This window comes from Mus caroli, unplaced genomic scaffold (assembly GCF_978045245.1).
Source record: "Mus caroli unplaced genomic scaffold, Mus_caroli_1 scaffold_8, whole genome shotgun sequence".
Taxonomy (NCBI): domain Eukaryota; kingdom Metazoa; phylum Chordata; class Mammalia; order Rodentia; family Muridae; genus Mus; species Mus caroli.
Genome location: NW_028227263.1, coordinates 62,768,462 through 62,784,620, shown reverse-complemented (window position 1 = coordinate 62,784,620; position 16,159 = coordinate 62,768,462). Strand labels below are relative to the sequence as shown.

The window sequence follows — 16,159 nt, the reverse complement described above, 5'->3', positions numbered from 1 at the left end:
TCGGAGAGGAAAGAGTTTATTTCACTCACACAGTTTATCATCAAAAGCAATGAGGACAGAAACTCAGGCAGCCAGGAACCTGGAGGCAGAAGCCATGGAGGAGTGCTGCTTACTGGCTTGCTCCTCCCCATGGCTTGCTCAGCCTGCTTTCTTATAGAACACAGGACTACCAGCCTGGGGTGGCCCCACCCCCAATGGGCCAGGCTCCCCACCCTCATTGGTCACTAATTAAGAAAGCCCTACAGGTTTACCGATGGCCATTCTTATGGAGGCATTTTCTCACTTGGGGTTCCCTTTTCTCTGGTGACCCTATCTTGTATCACATTCATATAAAACTAGCTATCACAGTGTGCTACATGTGTGCAGACATTCAGAAGCCAGAGGAGTGGGGGGCATTAGACGCCCATTCCCAGTCCCCTTCTGAGCTGGAGGTACCAGTGGCTGCAAGTCACTCAACATGGATACTGGAATCTGAACTCTGGTTCTTTGGAAGGGCAGCATGCGCTTAACCACTGAACCATCTCTCCAGTCCTCTGAGTGTTGTTTCCTTTTTGATTATTGTGTGCCTGTACCTGTGTCTGTACTATGTCTATATCTGTGTATGTATATTCGAGGGCTATTGCCTACAGAGGCCAGAAGAGCATCAAGTGTCCTGGAGCTAGAGTTACAAGCTATCTTGGACCACCCTGTGTGGCTGCTGAAAAACAAATGCAAATCCTCTTCAAGAGCTGAGCCATTTGCTGTGCCCCAACATCTGCCTTCATGGGGTGCTGGGGTCTGCATTCAGGTTGTCCTGTTCACACACAAGCACTTTCCAGAGCAAGCCATCTCCTCGGAGAAATCGTTTACATCAAATAAAACAGGATGCGGCATGTTTTGTGCCCTTGGCAGAGGGTGCTGAGAGTTAGAATTTCTTTTTCTCAATGCAGGGGACCACACCCAGGTCAAAGGTTCTACTGTGCTCAATGCTCAGCCCTAAGAGCCTGTATCCCTGACACTGGTGCTAAGCAGTGCCTGCAGACAGAGCTCTGGGAGTTCTCTGGAAAGCATTTTTGATTCTGATAGATGCTCTTGGGTTTTTCTGGGTGCTAGGAAGCATCTCTCTCTGTTCCCCTATTCTCTCTCTTTCTCACCCTCAACCCAGGCTGTGGACATGGGACCCTCTCTTCTTCAGGAGGTAGCCTCCTCTCTCATATCCCATTCCTTTTCCTGTGAGGAAAGTAGGACCCCCACACACACACTTTCCCAGCTTGCAGGGTGGGGACCTGAGGAACCAGTAGGATTCTGGTGTCGCTGGTAGTGGCAAAAGGGAAATCTAATCAACAGTCCCACACTGAGCTGTTTGTGGAACCCAGACAGCTCCCTTAGGAAAGAAAGACAGATGGCCTCTATTCGCAGGAGTTCACCACTCGTGGGGAAGAGTTAAAGGACACCTCACAGAAGCTGCAAACCCCAGGATTCTGGGCCTAGGGCTGGGCTGGGGTGCTTTGTGGAGCCCTGCAGGGTGATCAAAGGTGATCAAGGGTGAGCAAAGTGGGAGAGAATGGGGGTTGGGTTTGCCAGGTAGAGGAGACAAAGACCTGTAAATCCAGGAGAAATGAGAGGTGGGAGGGGAAAGACAGGTTCTGTACACTTGGGGCTGATCTGGTGACAGGAGGTAAGTAAGCAGTAGGGATGGAGATGTGGGCATATGTCATGTAAGGATATTTTTGAGCCAAGATATCCTGTTAGTCATGAGGACAGACTCTTCTGAGCTTTTGGTTGGCTTGACAATACGTTTAAGCAGATGCCTTTAACTCCTAGGTTCCTGACTACTTAAGGCCAGGCTATGTCTCCCCAAGTGATTCACCCTCACTCACCCCTTCCAGCCTGCAAGAAGTTCCTCCTTACCCCGCCCTTTTATCTTGGGGTCCTCGGGAGGCAATGTCCTTCTGAGCCTTCATCAGTGCATCTTTCTCCTTTCATGGAGCCTCTCCTGCCTTTACCTCTTCCCCAAGGCTTGTGGCATCAAGTGTATCTCCAGCCAGCCAGTCAGCCTGCCTCCCAGCTCCATCTAAACAGGGGCAAAGCACTTATCTAATTCCTCTACATTTGCTCTTTGTGGGGACCTGGTGACTGTATCAGAAGCAACGGAAGGTTCTCAGGATCCACCTATTTGCTTCTTTGGATCTGTGTGGGCTTGGTAGTCATCTGCCAAAGGCCTCGCTACAGTTCTCTCAGGTGTCTTTGTTATTGGCTGGCCAGGCACTTATTCTGTACAGTTATATGATAGTCTAAGTTGATAAGGAAAAAAAGTGTATCAATTTAAAAACTAAAAATGTGTTTCACATTACCTTATAAATAAGACAAACAATATAAAATATACTTGCTAGTGTTATAATGTTTTATTTACAATACTCTAGTAATTTCCAAATTCCATGCAAATTTTGATAGTTTGCTGTAAGAGTCTTTAATTTGATGCGAACACACCTACTTCTCTCTTAACAACTGTCTGATATAGCAAACTATCTCACTTAATCCCCTACTAAAGTGAGGGAGAGAGAAACTGGACAGAATTGGCTGAGAAATCTCAGGAATTCTACCCCCATCATCAGCTCCACCACCCATCTGGCCCTGTCCACCATCCCACCTTCCCTCTTGCAAAGTAACATGTTATATGCTCAGATGTCCTCAAGTCTTCAAGCCCTGGCTGGACTGTAAAGGCCCCTTTTTTTGTCCTACATAACTCCTAGGTGAACTCTGGTATCCCTGCCCAGCCCATTGGCCTTCCTGATGATTCTAGACGACAAACAGTCCTCCCTATTTAAAGAATCTTGCTACACCCCTCCCTGGTCATGCCCTGGCATATTTTACTCTTTCATGTTGCTTTTTGTGCATGGCATCTGGCATAGTACAAATGTGATTGCTTCCTTTTTTTTTTTTTTTTTTTTTTTTTTTGGTTTTTCGAGACAGGGTTTCTCTGTATAGCCCTGGCTGTCCTGGAACTCACTCTGTAGACCAAGCTGGCCTCAAACTCAGAAATCTGCCTGCCTCTGCCTCCCGAGTGCTGGGATTAAAGGTGTGCGCCACCATGCCCGGCTTATGTGATTGCTTCCTGATGCTAAAGTTTCTCCTCTGCTCCCTTGCTTCCCTGTTTTCCTTTCTCTTCTGTCTCCTTTCTTTTCTTCAGACTAAATTTATTTATTATAGTCTGTATGTGTATCTGTGTGTCTCTGGGTATCTCTGTGTGTGTGTCTGTGTGTGTGCATGTGTGTGTGTATGGATATGTGTCTGCATGTATGTCTGTGTATCTGTACGTGTGTATGTGTGTGCCTGTGTGTCTGTATGCCTGTGTGTGTATGTCTCTGTGTGTCTGTGCATATGCATGTCTGTGTGACAGTGTATGTGTAGAGGTCAGAGCACAACTTTCAGAAGTTGGGTCTCTTCTTTGCCCATGGGTTTTGTGGATCAAGCTTAGGTCACCAGGTAAGCACCTTTACCCACTAGACCATCTCCTGGGCCTAAAACAGGACCATGCAGCAACCGGAAGGATTCAAAGTGAAAGCAGCAACACATAACCAGAGTGGATCCTGAGGTTGTTTTGTTGCTCCTGACATGGTCTCCAGGAACACCCAGGAGGTACTGTAGAGGTAACCATGGGTAAGTTGTCTATAGTGCAGACTGTTCTCCAACTCACGATCTTCTAGTTTCATCCTCCTCGACGCTGGGATTATAGACATAACCCCTCATACTTAATGATGACATTTCCATAAGTCTTGGGTCCTATATTCTCCACTGTGTTGTCTATACAGTATATCCGGGGCTAGATCATCTAATAAACTGTGTACTGACAGCTTAATACCACTAACCTGCTGTTAGCTCCCTTAAGTGAATTGTATACACCTGTATTCACACTCTATTGCCTACACTAGGGGCATAGATTTTTAAAAATACCAATGTGATTATCAGCAGCTTTCTGGAAAGTATCAACAAAAGACCTTTCCTTGATGGTGGTCATGTTTTATACCCAGACAGTCCACAATGGTGGTCACTAGACTCTTATGGAAGTGGAGCATCTGCAGTGTGGCCAGTGCAGATATGGAACGACATTTTAAACTGTTCTTAAATTAATTAAATATCAGTATCCACAAGTAGTCTAGACCATATCCTTCTGCTCTGATGGTTGTGCCCCCTCATTCTTCTCCCGAGCCCATCCCACCTCTATCCCTATCCCTTGTCTGGAGCTCAGGTTGGACTCGTTTCTCTGTCGCTATGCCCATGCTCCTCTTAGTCACAGAGTTTGTTGTCTGGTCAGAATCTGGGAAGAACAGTTGGTTGTCTAGCCCTTTCCCTAGCCTCCCCACTAGGAGAGGTAGGATCGAGAGCATCAGGATGGCTTAGGGACATGAGGATGAGGCAGGCACTGTCTTGCCTGGTCACATGAAAGGCATCTTCTCTGCCAGTGGACCTTTCTATCTGCTCTTCTCAGTATTCCTGTGGGATGGGTGGGATTCTAATACATAAGTAGCTCTTGGGAACAAGACTAGGAACCAAGGGGGTGGCAAATGCAGGTGATTCACACTCTATTGTCTACACTAGGGGCATAGATTTTTAAAATACCAATGTGAGTATCATCAGCTTTCTGGAAAGTATCAAGAAAAGACCTTTCTTTGATGGTGATCATGTTTTATGTCCATGATTTACCTTTTCTCTAGATGACTGGTTTAACAACGAGACCTACTATAACAGGAAATGGAACAAGCAGACAAGACAATGACATCCTTTGTATGTTTAATATGGTACAGCAGGATTTTTCCAAACCAGAGCTGATGTCCTTGGCTCTGGGCACACCTCCTTCCGGTGGTCCAAAGGACATCCTCTAATGTAATACTTAAGACGACTCTTCACTTCTCTGACAGTGACTTCTTGAAGTGAATATATAATAAATAAATAGAAAATATACCTTTGTTCATGGTGACCCTTTTAAGGAACATTTACATACAAAACATGCTATGCATCCAATTCACAAGAAAGGGCCAGCTATTAAGCCAACAGGAGAGATGAGCCTTTCAATCAAAGGCCCCTGACTCAGTGGCAATGCTGACCAACAGAAAGGACAAGAGCAACTTTCTAAGCAAGAAAGACTTTTGTGCTACCAAGAAAATGCCTGTATATCGACTCTTGGTGAATAGTTTCGGAAAGAACACTTTCTGTACAGAACCCTGTACTGTTCAACATATGTACAACTCAAGAGAACTTTCCAATAGGTATTTGCTGAAATGAACTGAGCCAAAGACATTCAACATTCATGGCCACCTGAAAGTGATCGAGTCTTAAGTGGTTCACAGTGTGAGACCCTCGCCTTGAAAAGTCAATGAAACTTAGACAAGAAAAACATGAGGTCACTTTTATCCCCTCCCCCTCCCACTCCCACTCATCTCCCCAGAAGAGGTCTTTTCTCTGACACTCGCAACTGAAGCCACTATGTCTTAAGAGGCATGGTCCCACAGACACATCCCAGCAGCTGGAAGATCCATTCAGTAGGAAAGAAGCCCTGGGAGTTGGCTCAACCTGGAAAGTGGACTCTGGGACTAAGGCTCCTTAATACCACTGGACAAAGGGGACCAAAGCAAATCTTCTTTAAAAAAGATAGGTTGTGGTTGTGGAGGAAAGGGGACCAATCTCATTCATGAAACACAAAGAAACCCTGATGTCTCAGAAGAATATTGGACATGGATAGTTTTCACTCATCTAGGCATTGAAGCTATTTGCTCAGAGTGAACATAAGCTGAAAGACCCTGGTCTGGAGCCAACCACTCTCAGATCCCCACAAGGAGCCAATTGGCCCAGCAGAAGCACATTGGCATATCCTGATGATACCCCTTGGGCATACCAGCACCACTGTGGAATAAGGTGGCACCAAGAGAATTCCACAGTCATGAGCAGCCCATGCCCACATGTGGCTGGCAGTGTAAAGACAGTGGCAGGGCTGCTGCCCAGAGGAGAGTGGGCAGTATGTACTGAGGGGCAAGAGGGAAAAGCCCTTTGCAAAAGACCATATATTTTGGACCTCTTCTCCCCATTTCAGGTGATATGTTCCCTTCCAAAAGCTACTTGGGAATACTGGACACCCCAGGCTAGCCACTGAGGCAATGTGGTGTGGCAGTGGGTTGCTGAGCTTGGGGCTCACAGACCTGGCTATGTTGTTCAAGTACCATTTTCCTCAGATGTAGGTACAAAATGCTGGACTAGATTGTCCTCGAGGGCCCCCAAGGTCCTTTCCATCTCTGACACCCCAGGTTCACTGTGGCGTGAGCATGTTCAGATTTCCTGGAGTCTTCTGCTCAGCTCCTAGCTGAAGTGCACTGGAGACCCCATTGTACAGCCTCAGGTCTGTGAACTTCACTTCACCCTCTCGCAGAGTCAGAGGGGGCTGGCTGGAAACCAATCTGAATGAGGTTCTGTGCATCGTAAGTCAGTCCATTTCTCTCCGCAGACCCTGCTTCTCTATCACAAGTGGGTCAGTAAGAGGTGACCTAGCATGACTCAGATGCTGCAAGTGGTGGCAGGAAAGCCTTCACCTCTGAACCATGCCAGAGGCCACCTCTTCTCTCTTCATCATCTCTGTCCTTGATTCCTGCCAGGACCATCACCTCCCAGAAGAAGCCTTCCCCATGTTTCTGGGTGTGGTGAGGTTCCCCTCCTCCAATCCACCTCTGCTCTCTCAACCTGGTATCAAAGTGTGCTGAGACCTGGCTGCCTGTCACCAGCTGACCCCCAGGTGTGAGCTCTCATCGCTCCATTCTCTGTATCCAGGGCACTCAGTGGAGATGTCAGCTACAATGATTACTTCTACTGATGGGCTCCAGGCACAGAGCAAAATACAGTTGAGTCCTGTAATCTCAGGAAGGACAAACAGGATCCACCTAGTCCCTGTCCCAGTGTGCCAGGTGAAGTCTCTTGAAAAAAGGATTCCCTGTAGACAGGGTTCCATCTCCTCCCCAGTGCAATCTGCCATGCTGGACAGCTCTGTCCATACGCCAGCTCCTAAACTCAGGAAGCTGTACCCTCACTTACAGGAATAAAGATGTACTCCTTCCACCTGCTACTTAATGTATCTGAAAGTGACTATGGAAATCTGTAAGTGGTCACATTATCCAGACCATCTCCTAGGTGGGTTCCTGCCCAAGTGGCCCTTTGCTGTCAGTACAACCCAGGTCTCTTTGTATGGTCCCCATGCCTACTGATGAGGCACAGATAGGAGCGAAGCACCCAAGAGGAGGTTGTAGCATCGGCCAACACTGCCCAGGGGCTGCAGGTAGACTTGAGTAGGGGCAGGTGGCAGCACCAAGGTCTCTGATATCTGTCCCTTAGCCCAGCAGAGCTGAGAACCAGGGGGCCTAGCCATCCTGACCCCGGCTACTATAGGGTTCCAGCCTGGGGTGGTACCAAGTGGAGACTCTCCTTACAGCTTCTTCTTTCTCACCACAGGGATAGGCACCACTTGGAAGATTTTGGCTTTGTGGTCCTCAGTCTCCAGAGTCACCCAGATGGGTCGGAAGCTGCCTTTGAAGCCGACGAACACCATCTTTTCTATAAAGTGAGGAACCAAGTGAGTGGGTGAAAATAATGAAGCTATTAGAGAATTGCTGCAAGCCAGGCCTTGGCGCTCCCCTTCAGCATCCTCTGTCCCCAGAGGGCAATCCCTTCCTAGTGACATTGAGCTCTGGCCCTCTAGAGTAAGCTCTCAGCCCAGCTGGTGCTGGGATTTGGTATCTTTTTGTATGGGGTTTGTAGCTATCACTCTTGAGCCTCATGTCCACCTCAGTAGGGTAAAGGCTCTGTATGATACAGGAGAGCTATGCACAGCAGGGGACGGGGGGCTGGGGAGGGAAGAGTGCTCGTAGGACTCCTGCCTGCTTTCTAGCTGACTTAGGATCACCAGAAAGTTGCTGTATTCTATGATCCCACCTGTGAAATGGTGGCATTTGTCTTTTAGATCTTAGCTTCTGCCCTGTTACATTGCAGCTCTAGGAGAGAAGGATTGTCCCAGGACAAGTGACACACATTATGGGACTGAATAGAAGTCCAGACCTTAGGCTCCCATTCTGTGTGCTCTGCCTCTGCCCTGCACTTCAGTGACTTGGATGTCCATGTCTATACTCAGGAGTGGCCCAGACTGGGGAGCAGTGTACATCTATCAACTCTGGACAAGTACCACTTGATATATGTCATCATATATCTGAGGCTTTGGTAACAGCATCTTAATTTAACACATAGAAGCCCCCAAATAGCTCTGGGGTTTGCCGGAAAGGACCTTGGTTCTCTTTCTCTACTGGCTGCTGTGACAGGCTTGTATCTTTCCAGATTTTTCTCTGGCTACCTGGGATAAACATTTGCATGACAGACTGCTAGTTTTGATGTTCATCATAATCAGGACACAGATAGACTTGACCTGGTTCAGGGAAGCAAAGGTCCATAGCCTAGCTGAAGAAAACACCTCACTATGTAACTGTAGATTTCTCCCTCTTCTGTGGAGGGAACTATCCTTGCTGCCCAAGTTATCTGTGAATGTACAAGATAGTTATTAGAAGTTCAACAAGGTGCAAGCCTGGCATCAAACGGTAGCTGTCCTGGTCACCACCATCCACGCATCTGCTTTCTCTCATTTATACCTCCCTGGGGCCTTGCTCTGAACAATCTATGACTAATGAACATCATGTGGATATTTATATCTGGCTAGATTTATCCATCATATCCAGGAAGTCTGGGTTGGGTTTCATCGCAGAAGACTTTTATGACTGTAAACAAGTCTCCGGGATTTAATTCTCTCTTTGTCACCTATCTTAGAAGACAAAAAGATTTTCAAACTGTAAAAGATGCTACAAAAAGCAGGCATCATCTGGACTTGTGAGAGGATGCAGGTCCTTGGTCAGGCTGAATAGTCAGGCAAAGGCAGTTTCTGATGAAGCTTTAATTGAGTAAAGCACCACTTGAGGAGTAGAGGGGCAAAGAGCTCTAGCAGTATTTGATCAGTGTCTGGTCATAAGGAAAAGTGAATGTGCCTTAGTGAGGGATGGTAAGCACGTGGTACCAGGCCAGGAGGCCATTGACCATGTTGAGGGCTTGGGGGCTGTACCCAAGCCTAGTGGCAAACAATGTCCTAAATGCAGCAGGGATAATGGCATCTCTATACCATCTGCCCTGGTTCTGAGGTCACTTAAACCCCACTCAGACTTACCTTTCAACTTGAGACCTTTGTCTGCCCCAAGCTTTTCCAGCACCCTGGTCCATGGGCCTCTGGTGATGTATCTGCCCTTTGATGCCATGAGCACTATGGAACTGAAGAAGAAGAGATTGGTCAGACGACAGGAGTGAGAGCAAACTCCATTGAGGGGTGTGGGGGAGGGATGCTGGCCTTGGATAGGACCTGAGGTGGCAGTGGCAGTTCCAGTGCCTGGCCAGAGATTTGAGAGAGGATATCCTTCCTTCCATCTTAACCAACATACTCTTTCCTTTCAATGGCAAATATCTTCCAGCATTTGCCCACATCTGGTGTCTGTGGCCTTCTCAAGCTTAGATAGGGTTCGCTGCTTTAACTGTCTTCCAGTAAGCAGGACAGAGTATGTGTGAGAAGCATGGAATCTCAGGGTGCTCTACTAACACCTGTGTGTTCTACCAGCACAGTGTGACGTCATAGGCATTTCCTCTCTCCCTGTTCTCTCCCTCTCCCTCTCCCCACCCTCTTCCTCTCTCTCTAACATAAAATAGGTTTATTTAGGACATTGCATTTTTCCACTTGAGATACATTTCTCATAAAATTCAAAGCTATTTTATTGTTTTGTGCATTTCTGTTTCCTTCCTTCTTGCCCTTCCCTCCCTTTGTCCTTTCCTCTGTTCTCCTTCCCTCCTCTATCTTTTCCTTCCTTCCTTCCTTCCTTCCTTCCTTCCTTCCTTTCTGATTTTTTCTTTGTTTTGTTTTGAGACAGGGTGCCACTATGAGCCCTGGCTGGCCTGGAATTTACTATGTAGACCAGGATGCCCTCAAAACTCATAGAGATCTGCTATTCATACTCCACCCATCTACACCCAGAGACCCGTCCACGCAGACAAAGGGACCCAGAGGGTCTGTGACAGAGATCCACCCGTTTCTGCCTCCTGAAAGCTGGTATTACAGGCTTACATTATCATTGTCCAGCTAATATGTACTTCTTAATTCAGATCATTTCAACACTGTTTGGTATAAAAAGCCAATAGGAAGGTGATGATGGAGAAAGACAAGGCAGCTGGAAGGGAGCAAAGAAGGAATGAGACTGGGGGCTGGAGGAAAGAGGAGGTAGCAGCCATCAAAAGACAAAGCTGTCACGAGTGCCGGACAGCAGGGAGACTTGGAGACCTGATGCAGTGGCTCATAAGGACTGGGCAGCCTTCACACAGCAGGCCTTCTGACTTATAAGCTTCCTTCCCAAAAGACCACATCTGACTTCATAAGAACAGTGACCATGCCCCGCATTAGGTTCCCAGTGGGACCCATATTCTCTTTCTTTTTCTCTTCTTGTCTTCCTTTTTGTGTGGATCTCTGGGTGTTGTGTGCGTGTAGAGGCCTGAGGATGATGTTAAGCATCCTGCTCTTTCACCCTCCATGGTATTCTCTTGATCCAGAGTCTCTCACTGAACCTTCTGCTAAGCTGGGAGTCCTGCACAGTGCCCTGTCTCTGTCTCCCACAGGTTACAGGCACAGGTGTGGCCTCTGGCTAGCTTTTTATACTTGTTCTGGGATCTGAGCTCTCATCCCACATGTGCAAGAAGCATGGAGTCCATATGTGTATTTTAGTGGTTTCCATGGAAGACACTGAGCGTTGTGCCACCCAACCTCCTTTCAGCTTCAGGAAGAGTGAGGCACAGCTTGAGAGCATTCTGGGAAGGATACTGTGTAGTTGTTGCATTTCCAGAATGGCTCTGCTATGTGTCACCACCCTTTCTGGTCAGGCAAGATCTGCCTGCCTGGTTTTGTCAATGGGAGACTGAACAGTTACACATTATCTGGGAGGGCTTCCTAGAGTGGTTGCTCAGGAGGGCACATTATCTGGGAGGGCTTCCTAGAGTGGTTGCTCAGGAGGGAAGGGGGCAGGAGCCAGAAGAACCTAATTTGCAAAAGTTGAGCTGGGAAGTCTGTTCTTCCTCCCTTGGGCTGCTTTTAGCCCCCAGTGCTAAGAAAACAGCCTTTGTGGTGGCAGACTCATGCTGGGCCAGACATGGGGAGTGAGCACCACCCTCAGAACAGAAACAGAGCAGAAGCTGCACGGGGTTTCTAACTCCCATTTCAGTGGAATTCTGTAACCACAGACCACAGTCCAGACATGGAAAAACTGTATGGGATTCTGAAACTTGCTATTACCCCCGATTTTGTCCCACAGGGAGCAGAAGGAAGACTGTCAACAGGCAAAGGGCTAGTGCACAGTAAGGACCAATCGGAGGGGTGTGGAGAGGCTGTCTTGGGCTCTTTAAGAAGGCTAAAAGGAGGAGGCCCAAGGGATTGGCAAGGTGAAGCCCATTAATGAGGATTCATTGCTAACACATCCTTGGGGTGGATCCAGGCTCTGCTCCCAAGAGGAAATTTCCCCATTGTTCAGACAAGAAGAAACACTGAAGGCCTATGGCTGAACCAGTGAACTCAAAGGAAGGTCACATACTCGGGGTGGCATCAGGGACAGGGAGATGGTCTTGCTTATCATATAGCTTCCTGGTATGATTTAGTCTATAGTCTCTCTGTCTGGCACGTTATCCTCTTGACCATTTAGTCCCCGTGCCTCCTGACATAATCTCCCACTGGGGGAAGGTCAGAGGGGGCTTCCAGAGCTCTCCACAGTGTCTGAGGTGTGAGTGGCTGGGATTCTATGGCCAGTAGTGGTCCTGTGGATGGATGGGGGAGGGAGGGATAAGAGCCAGGCTGGGTTGGAACCACAGAACAGAAGCACGGCTCCCTCCCACTCAATTGCTGCTTCCCAGGAGGCCAGGGAGGGGTTAGTGGTACCCATTCCTGTCTGTGTATCCACCACCAGCCTAAGTCTGACTCAGACCATCCTTACTTCTCCTAGGGATGTGCAAGGGCTGTAAAGAACTCCACAAGACTCCAAACAGAACTCTGGGAGCTATTTCTCACTCTAAGCTTCTGTGATCTGCTTCATCTCAAGAAATGGCCCATGGCCAAAAAAGGCCTGAAACCCACTGATCTCTAGATGATTAATGTACATTCCCAACTTAGAAAGTCAGATTCTCCTGTTTGAATCTGCACTTGAGAGCTAGAGTGTGGGGCTGGGGGGGGGGTCTCACTCAGTCATTAAGGGGTGCTTGTCATGCAAACACAAGGATCCAAGTTTGATACCCAGAATCCAGATCGTAAAATAAAGCCAGGTATGGTGGATGCACCTGTGTTTGTAATCTCAGCAACAGGGAAGTGGAGACAAGCATCAGATCCCCAGGCTGGCCAGCCTTGATGACTTCCAGGCCACTGAGAGACCTTTTCTCAAAAAACAAGTGCCTGAAGAATGACACCCAGGGTTGTTTGTCTTCTGGCTTCCGCTGGCATGCATACATACCCCTGTACACACATACACATTTACTTCCACACACATACATGCAGATATAGATGAGTGTGGGAAGAACAGATACAACACATGACCGAGCAAAACCTATTCTCCAGAATCACACACAGAGTCAGTCCCAGCCCCTCCCAGCCCCCAAGAGTGCATCCTGAAGGTCCTTGTCTCCACTCATTAACAATTTACTAAGCACCTAGGGGTGACAGGTGCCACATGAATCACACAAGCTTTCCACTAGCTTGTGGCTCCAGAGAGATTTCCACACCCACATTGTAGTTCAGAGACTGAACATGCATAAGTAAGTCTATTGTGGAGTCAACATCAGGAAGCCTGATTCCTTGATAAGGCATCGTTTAAGGCTTCTGTTTCTATTTCAAGCAGTGTTCCAGTGGAGAATGGTGGATGGATAGGAAAAGACATCAGTGGGGAGGAAACAGCGGGAAGGAAGTGAGGAGAGAATCCTAGCATTTAAGACACTCAAATTAACTTCCAATATGGGAGATGGGAAGAAAAGAGCCTGTCAGAAACCTATGCTTATGGTGTTGGTTGACCAACAGTGATAGAGCAGGGCCAGAGCAGACACCAGGGAGGGACCAGGAGGGAGGGCAATGGACTGTTTTAGACTATGTTAGAATGGGGGTGTATGTGAAAGATTAAGTTCAGATTCTGGTTCAAACATCTGGATGGGTGACAATTTAGAGAAAACAGAAGGAGGGCTGATCTGGAGGATCGAAAGATAAAAGGGATGAGAATTTAGTTCCATTCAAGACATCTAGGTGGCAACCTTGAAGTAGCCATTGGAGATGAATGTCTGGGGTTTAGGAAAGAGATCCAGGCTGGGGAGCTTCAGAAGCCACCAGCATTTGGATCCTATTGGAGGTGTGGGTGGGGATGAGATCACTGGGAGAGTGCGCTATGATGGGAGAAGAGGGTCAGGCAGCCTTCCAAGGAGTGAGGCAGCATTCGGCTCTGCCTCAGCTTGACCTACATCCACAGAAGACCTGCCTCCAGCATGCACAGCAATAGACATGAAGTTCTCTCCACCCAGTAGACACACACAATCTGTAGGCACAGATCCTACTGACTGGCAAGAATCATGGGGACTGGGCCCTAGCCAGGAATCTGTTGTGTCACTGGACAGTTCAGAAACTGAGACATAGACTCACTTGTCAGGGATAGCTGCCACGTAGTTGAAGAGCTGCCAGGGTATGCCCTGCAGAATGGCATTTCTGAAGCTGCCGTGGCTCACCACGTGACCTCGACTCCCATCAATCACCACTACCTGGATGCCATCTTCTGAGCAAGGGTACTTCCTCCCATCCACCTGCAAGACCAAAGCAACAGAGGAGTGAGAGATCTTGGGGCAGCTGAGGCCCAGGTTCTCCTTCCTGTAGGTATCCTTCCTATGTAGACACTAAAGACATAGTTTGGTTGCACAGCTGCTCTACTTATAAGAACTCTTCACACCTCTTCCAACTGTGCTCTCTGTAGGTTTGAATAGTAATCTCCCAAAAGATATGCCCACTAGGAACCTCTGAATTTTATTTTATCTAGAAATAGTGTTTCTGAAGATGTTTTAATGACATATACATTGGTGATCTCAGGGCAGGATCATTTAGAATGTTTGGGGTAGGCCCTAAATCTAATGATGGGGCCTCTTAGGAAGAAAGTTAAGAGGTAGAAGATAGGCTCAAATGAGAGAGGGCCTCATGAAGACGGGACAGAGATGTCAGTGATGTAACTCTAATCCAAAGGTCCATTAGGGCCACCAGAAGTTAGAGGAAGCTTTCTAGCTTCCCAAACTGAAAGAGAATAACTTTCTTTTGTTTTAACCCATCCAGCTTATCACAGTACCACCTATTACAGTTTGATCTGACATGTCCCCACAGGCTCAAGTTTTGAATGCTTTCTCCCTACCTGGTGATGATGTTCTAGACATGTGTGGAACCTTTAGGAAGTAAACTCTAGCTGGAGGAAGTCAGTGTTTGGAAGTTATTCCTGGCCTCCACTTCCTACCTCTCTTATTTCTTCTTGGTCCTCCATGAGGCCAACAGCTTCTGCCATATGTGTAGGTGTGGTGGTTTGAATGAGGATGGCCCCATAGGCCCATATATTTGAACCACTGGGTCCCCAGTTGGTGGAACTGATTAGGGAGGATTAGGAGGTGTGTCCTAGTTAGAGGAGGTGTGTCACTAGGGTCAGTCTTTGAAGTTTCAAAAGAGTCTGCCATTCCCAGGGTCTCTCTCTGCCTCCTACTTGTAGATCAAGATGGAAGCTCCCAGCTTTTCCTACCACCTTACCTTTTCTCTGTCATCATGAACTCAAGCCATCTGAAACTTTAAGGTCCACATTAAACACATCCACATATAAACTTCCTTGCTTATTGGTGTTTTGTTATAATTTGAATAAGTTATGGCTTGAACAAAAGAGAGCTAGGATCCATGATGGGATGGAAAAACGCCAGCTCTGTTACTCTCAGTGATGTACTCGGTTTTCTGACCTAATTTCCCCATCTAGGAATCAATGTGATAATATTCACACTGTGTGATAAATGTCACAGCAATAGAATAGTAACTGTGACATCAGGCCTCTGTGAACTGGCCTATTCTGTCATACCTTCCTCACTACAATGGACCAAAGCTCCTTGAAACCACGAGCCAAGTAAGTCTTTCCTCCTATCAGTCATCACTGATTATGTACTGTGTCACAGTGAGACCAATGCAGCTAATACATCTACTCCACACCAGTGAGCAGCCTTGCACCTGCAGAATCTGTGCTTACTTCAATATAAGCGAAGTCATTCCGAAGGTGGAAGAAGTGCTGCCTGGAACTTTCCATCTTCACTTCCAGGAAGTGGTCTTTTGTCTTCTGAAAAACAAACACAGAACAGTTGTAAGGCTGTGAGGTCTGAGGGTTCTTCCTCCTCATGTGCTCTGTGCCTTGACCCAGAATTGAGTCGTGGAGCTGAGTAGGTATCCAGAGATGAGTTCAGCTCTGTCTAAGCCTCCTAGAGGCAGAGGGCCCAGCCTGCCATGGCTACTTACCAGCTGAGCCCCAAAGAGCTTCCTGGGCATTGGCACATCCACTATGGCCCTCTCAGTGAACCTGGGGTAAGCCATGGCCGTGCAGTCGCTGATGCCTGCATTCCTTGGGAGCAGAGCTTTAATCTTGATTCTCTCACAGCCCTTCATGGAGCAGAAAGCAAATTTCTCCCTTTCGTTCTGGGCTTTTAATTTCAAGAAGAGCAACCTGTGCACAGAAGGAATCTGGGTATTCTTATGAGGGCAATTAGAACCTCCTCCGCTCTCAGATCAGACATGATGGCTCCCACCTGTTTCCCCAACCAAGTTCAGAGTCAGGCTGGTTTACATATTAAGTTCAAGGCCAGGCAGGGCTGCCTATTAAGACCTGTCTCAAGTAAACACATGAGCAAACAAATAGCCAATTTCCTGATCACTGAGGTTACATTCCCAAGGACCTTAAATCATGGAATTGTGTTTGTCAGAGAGTCAGATGCAGCTGGAAGAATAATTACACACACACACATACACACACACACGTGTGTGTATGTAGATAGA

At 47.5% G+C, this 16,159-nt stretch overlaps 1 protein-coding gene across 1 annotated transcript in view; it reads right to left on the bottom strand.

Moving 5' to 3' along the window:
* Positions 1 to 4,794: 4,794 nt before the first annotated feature.
* Positions 4,795 to 16,159, bottom strand: part of Cemip (cell migration inducing hyaluronidase 1) — a 67,198-nt gene continuing 55,833 nt past the window's right edge. Inside the window, exons 24-28 of the mRNA XM_029480162.2 lie at positions 15,626 to 15,830; positions 15,363 to 15,449; positions 13,748 to 13,905; positions 9,221 to 9,321; positions 4,795 to 7,572 (exon numbers count right to left, since the gene is read on the bottom strand). Of these exons, the coding sequence (XP_029336022.1) occupies positions 7,445 to 7,572; positions 9,221 to 9,321; positions 13,748 to 13,905; positions 15,363 to 15,449; positions 15,626 to 15,830 (679 nt within the window). The 3' untranslated portion in view covers positions 4,795 to 7,444. The remainder of the gene's footprint in view (positions 7,573 to 9,220; positions 9,322 to 13,747; positions 13,906 to 15,362; positions 15,450 to 15,625; positions 15,831 to 16,159) is intronic.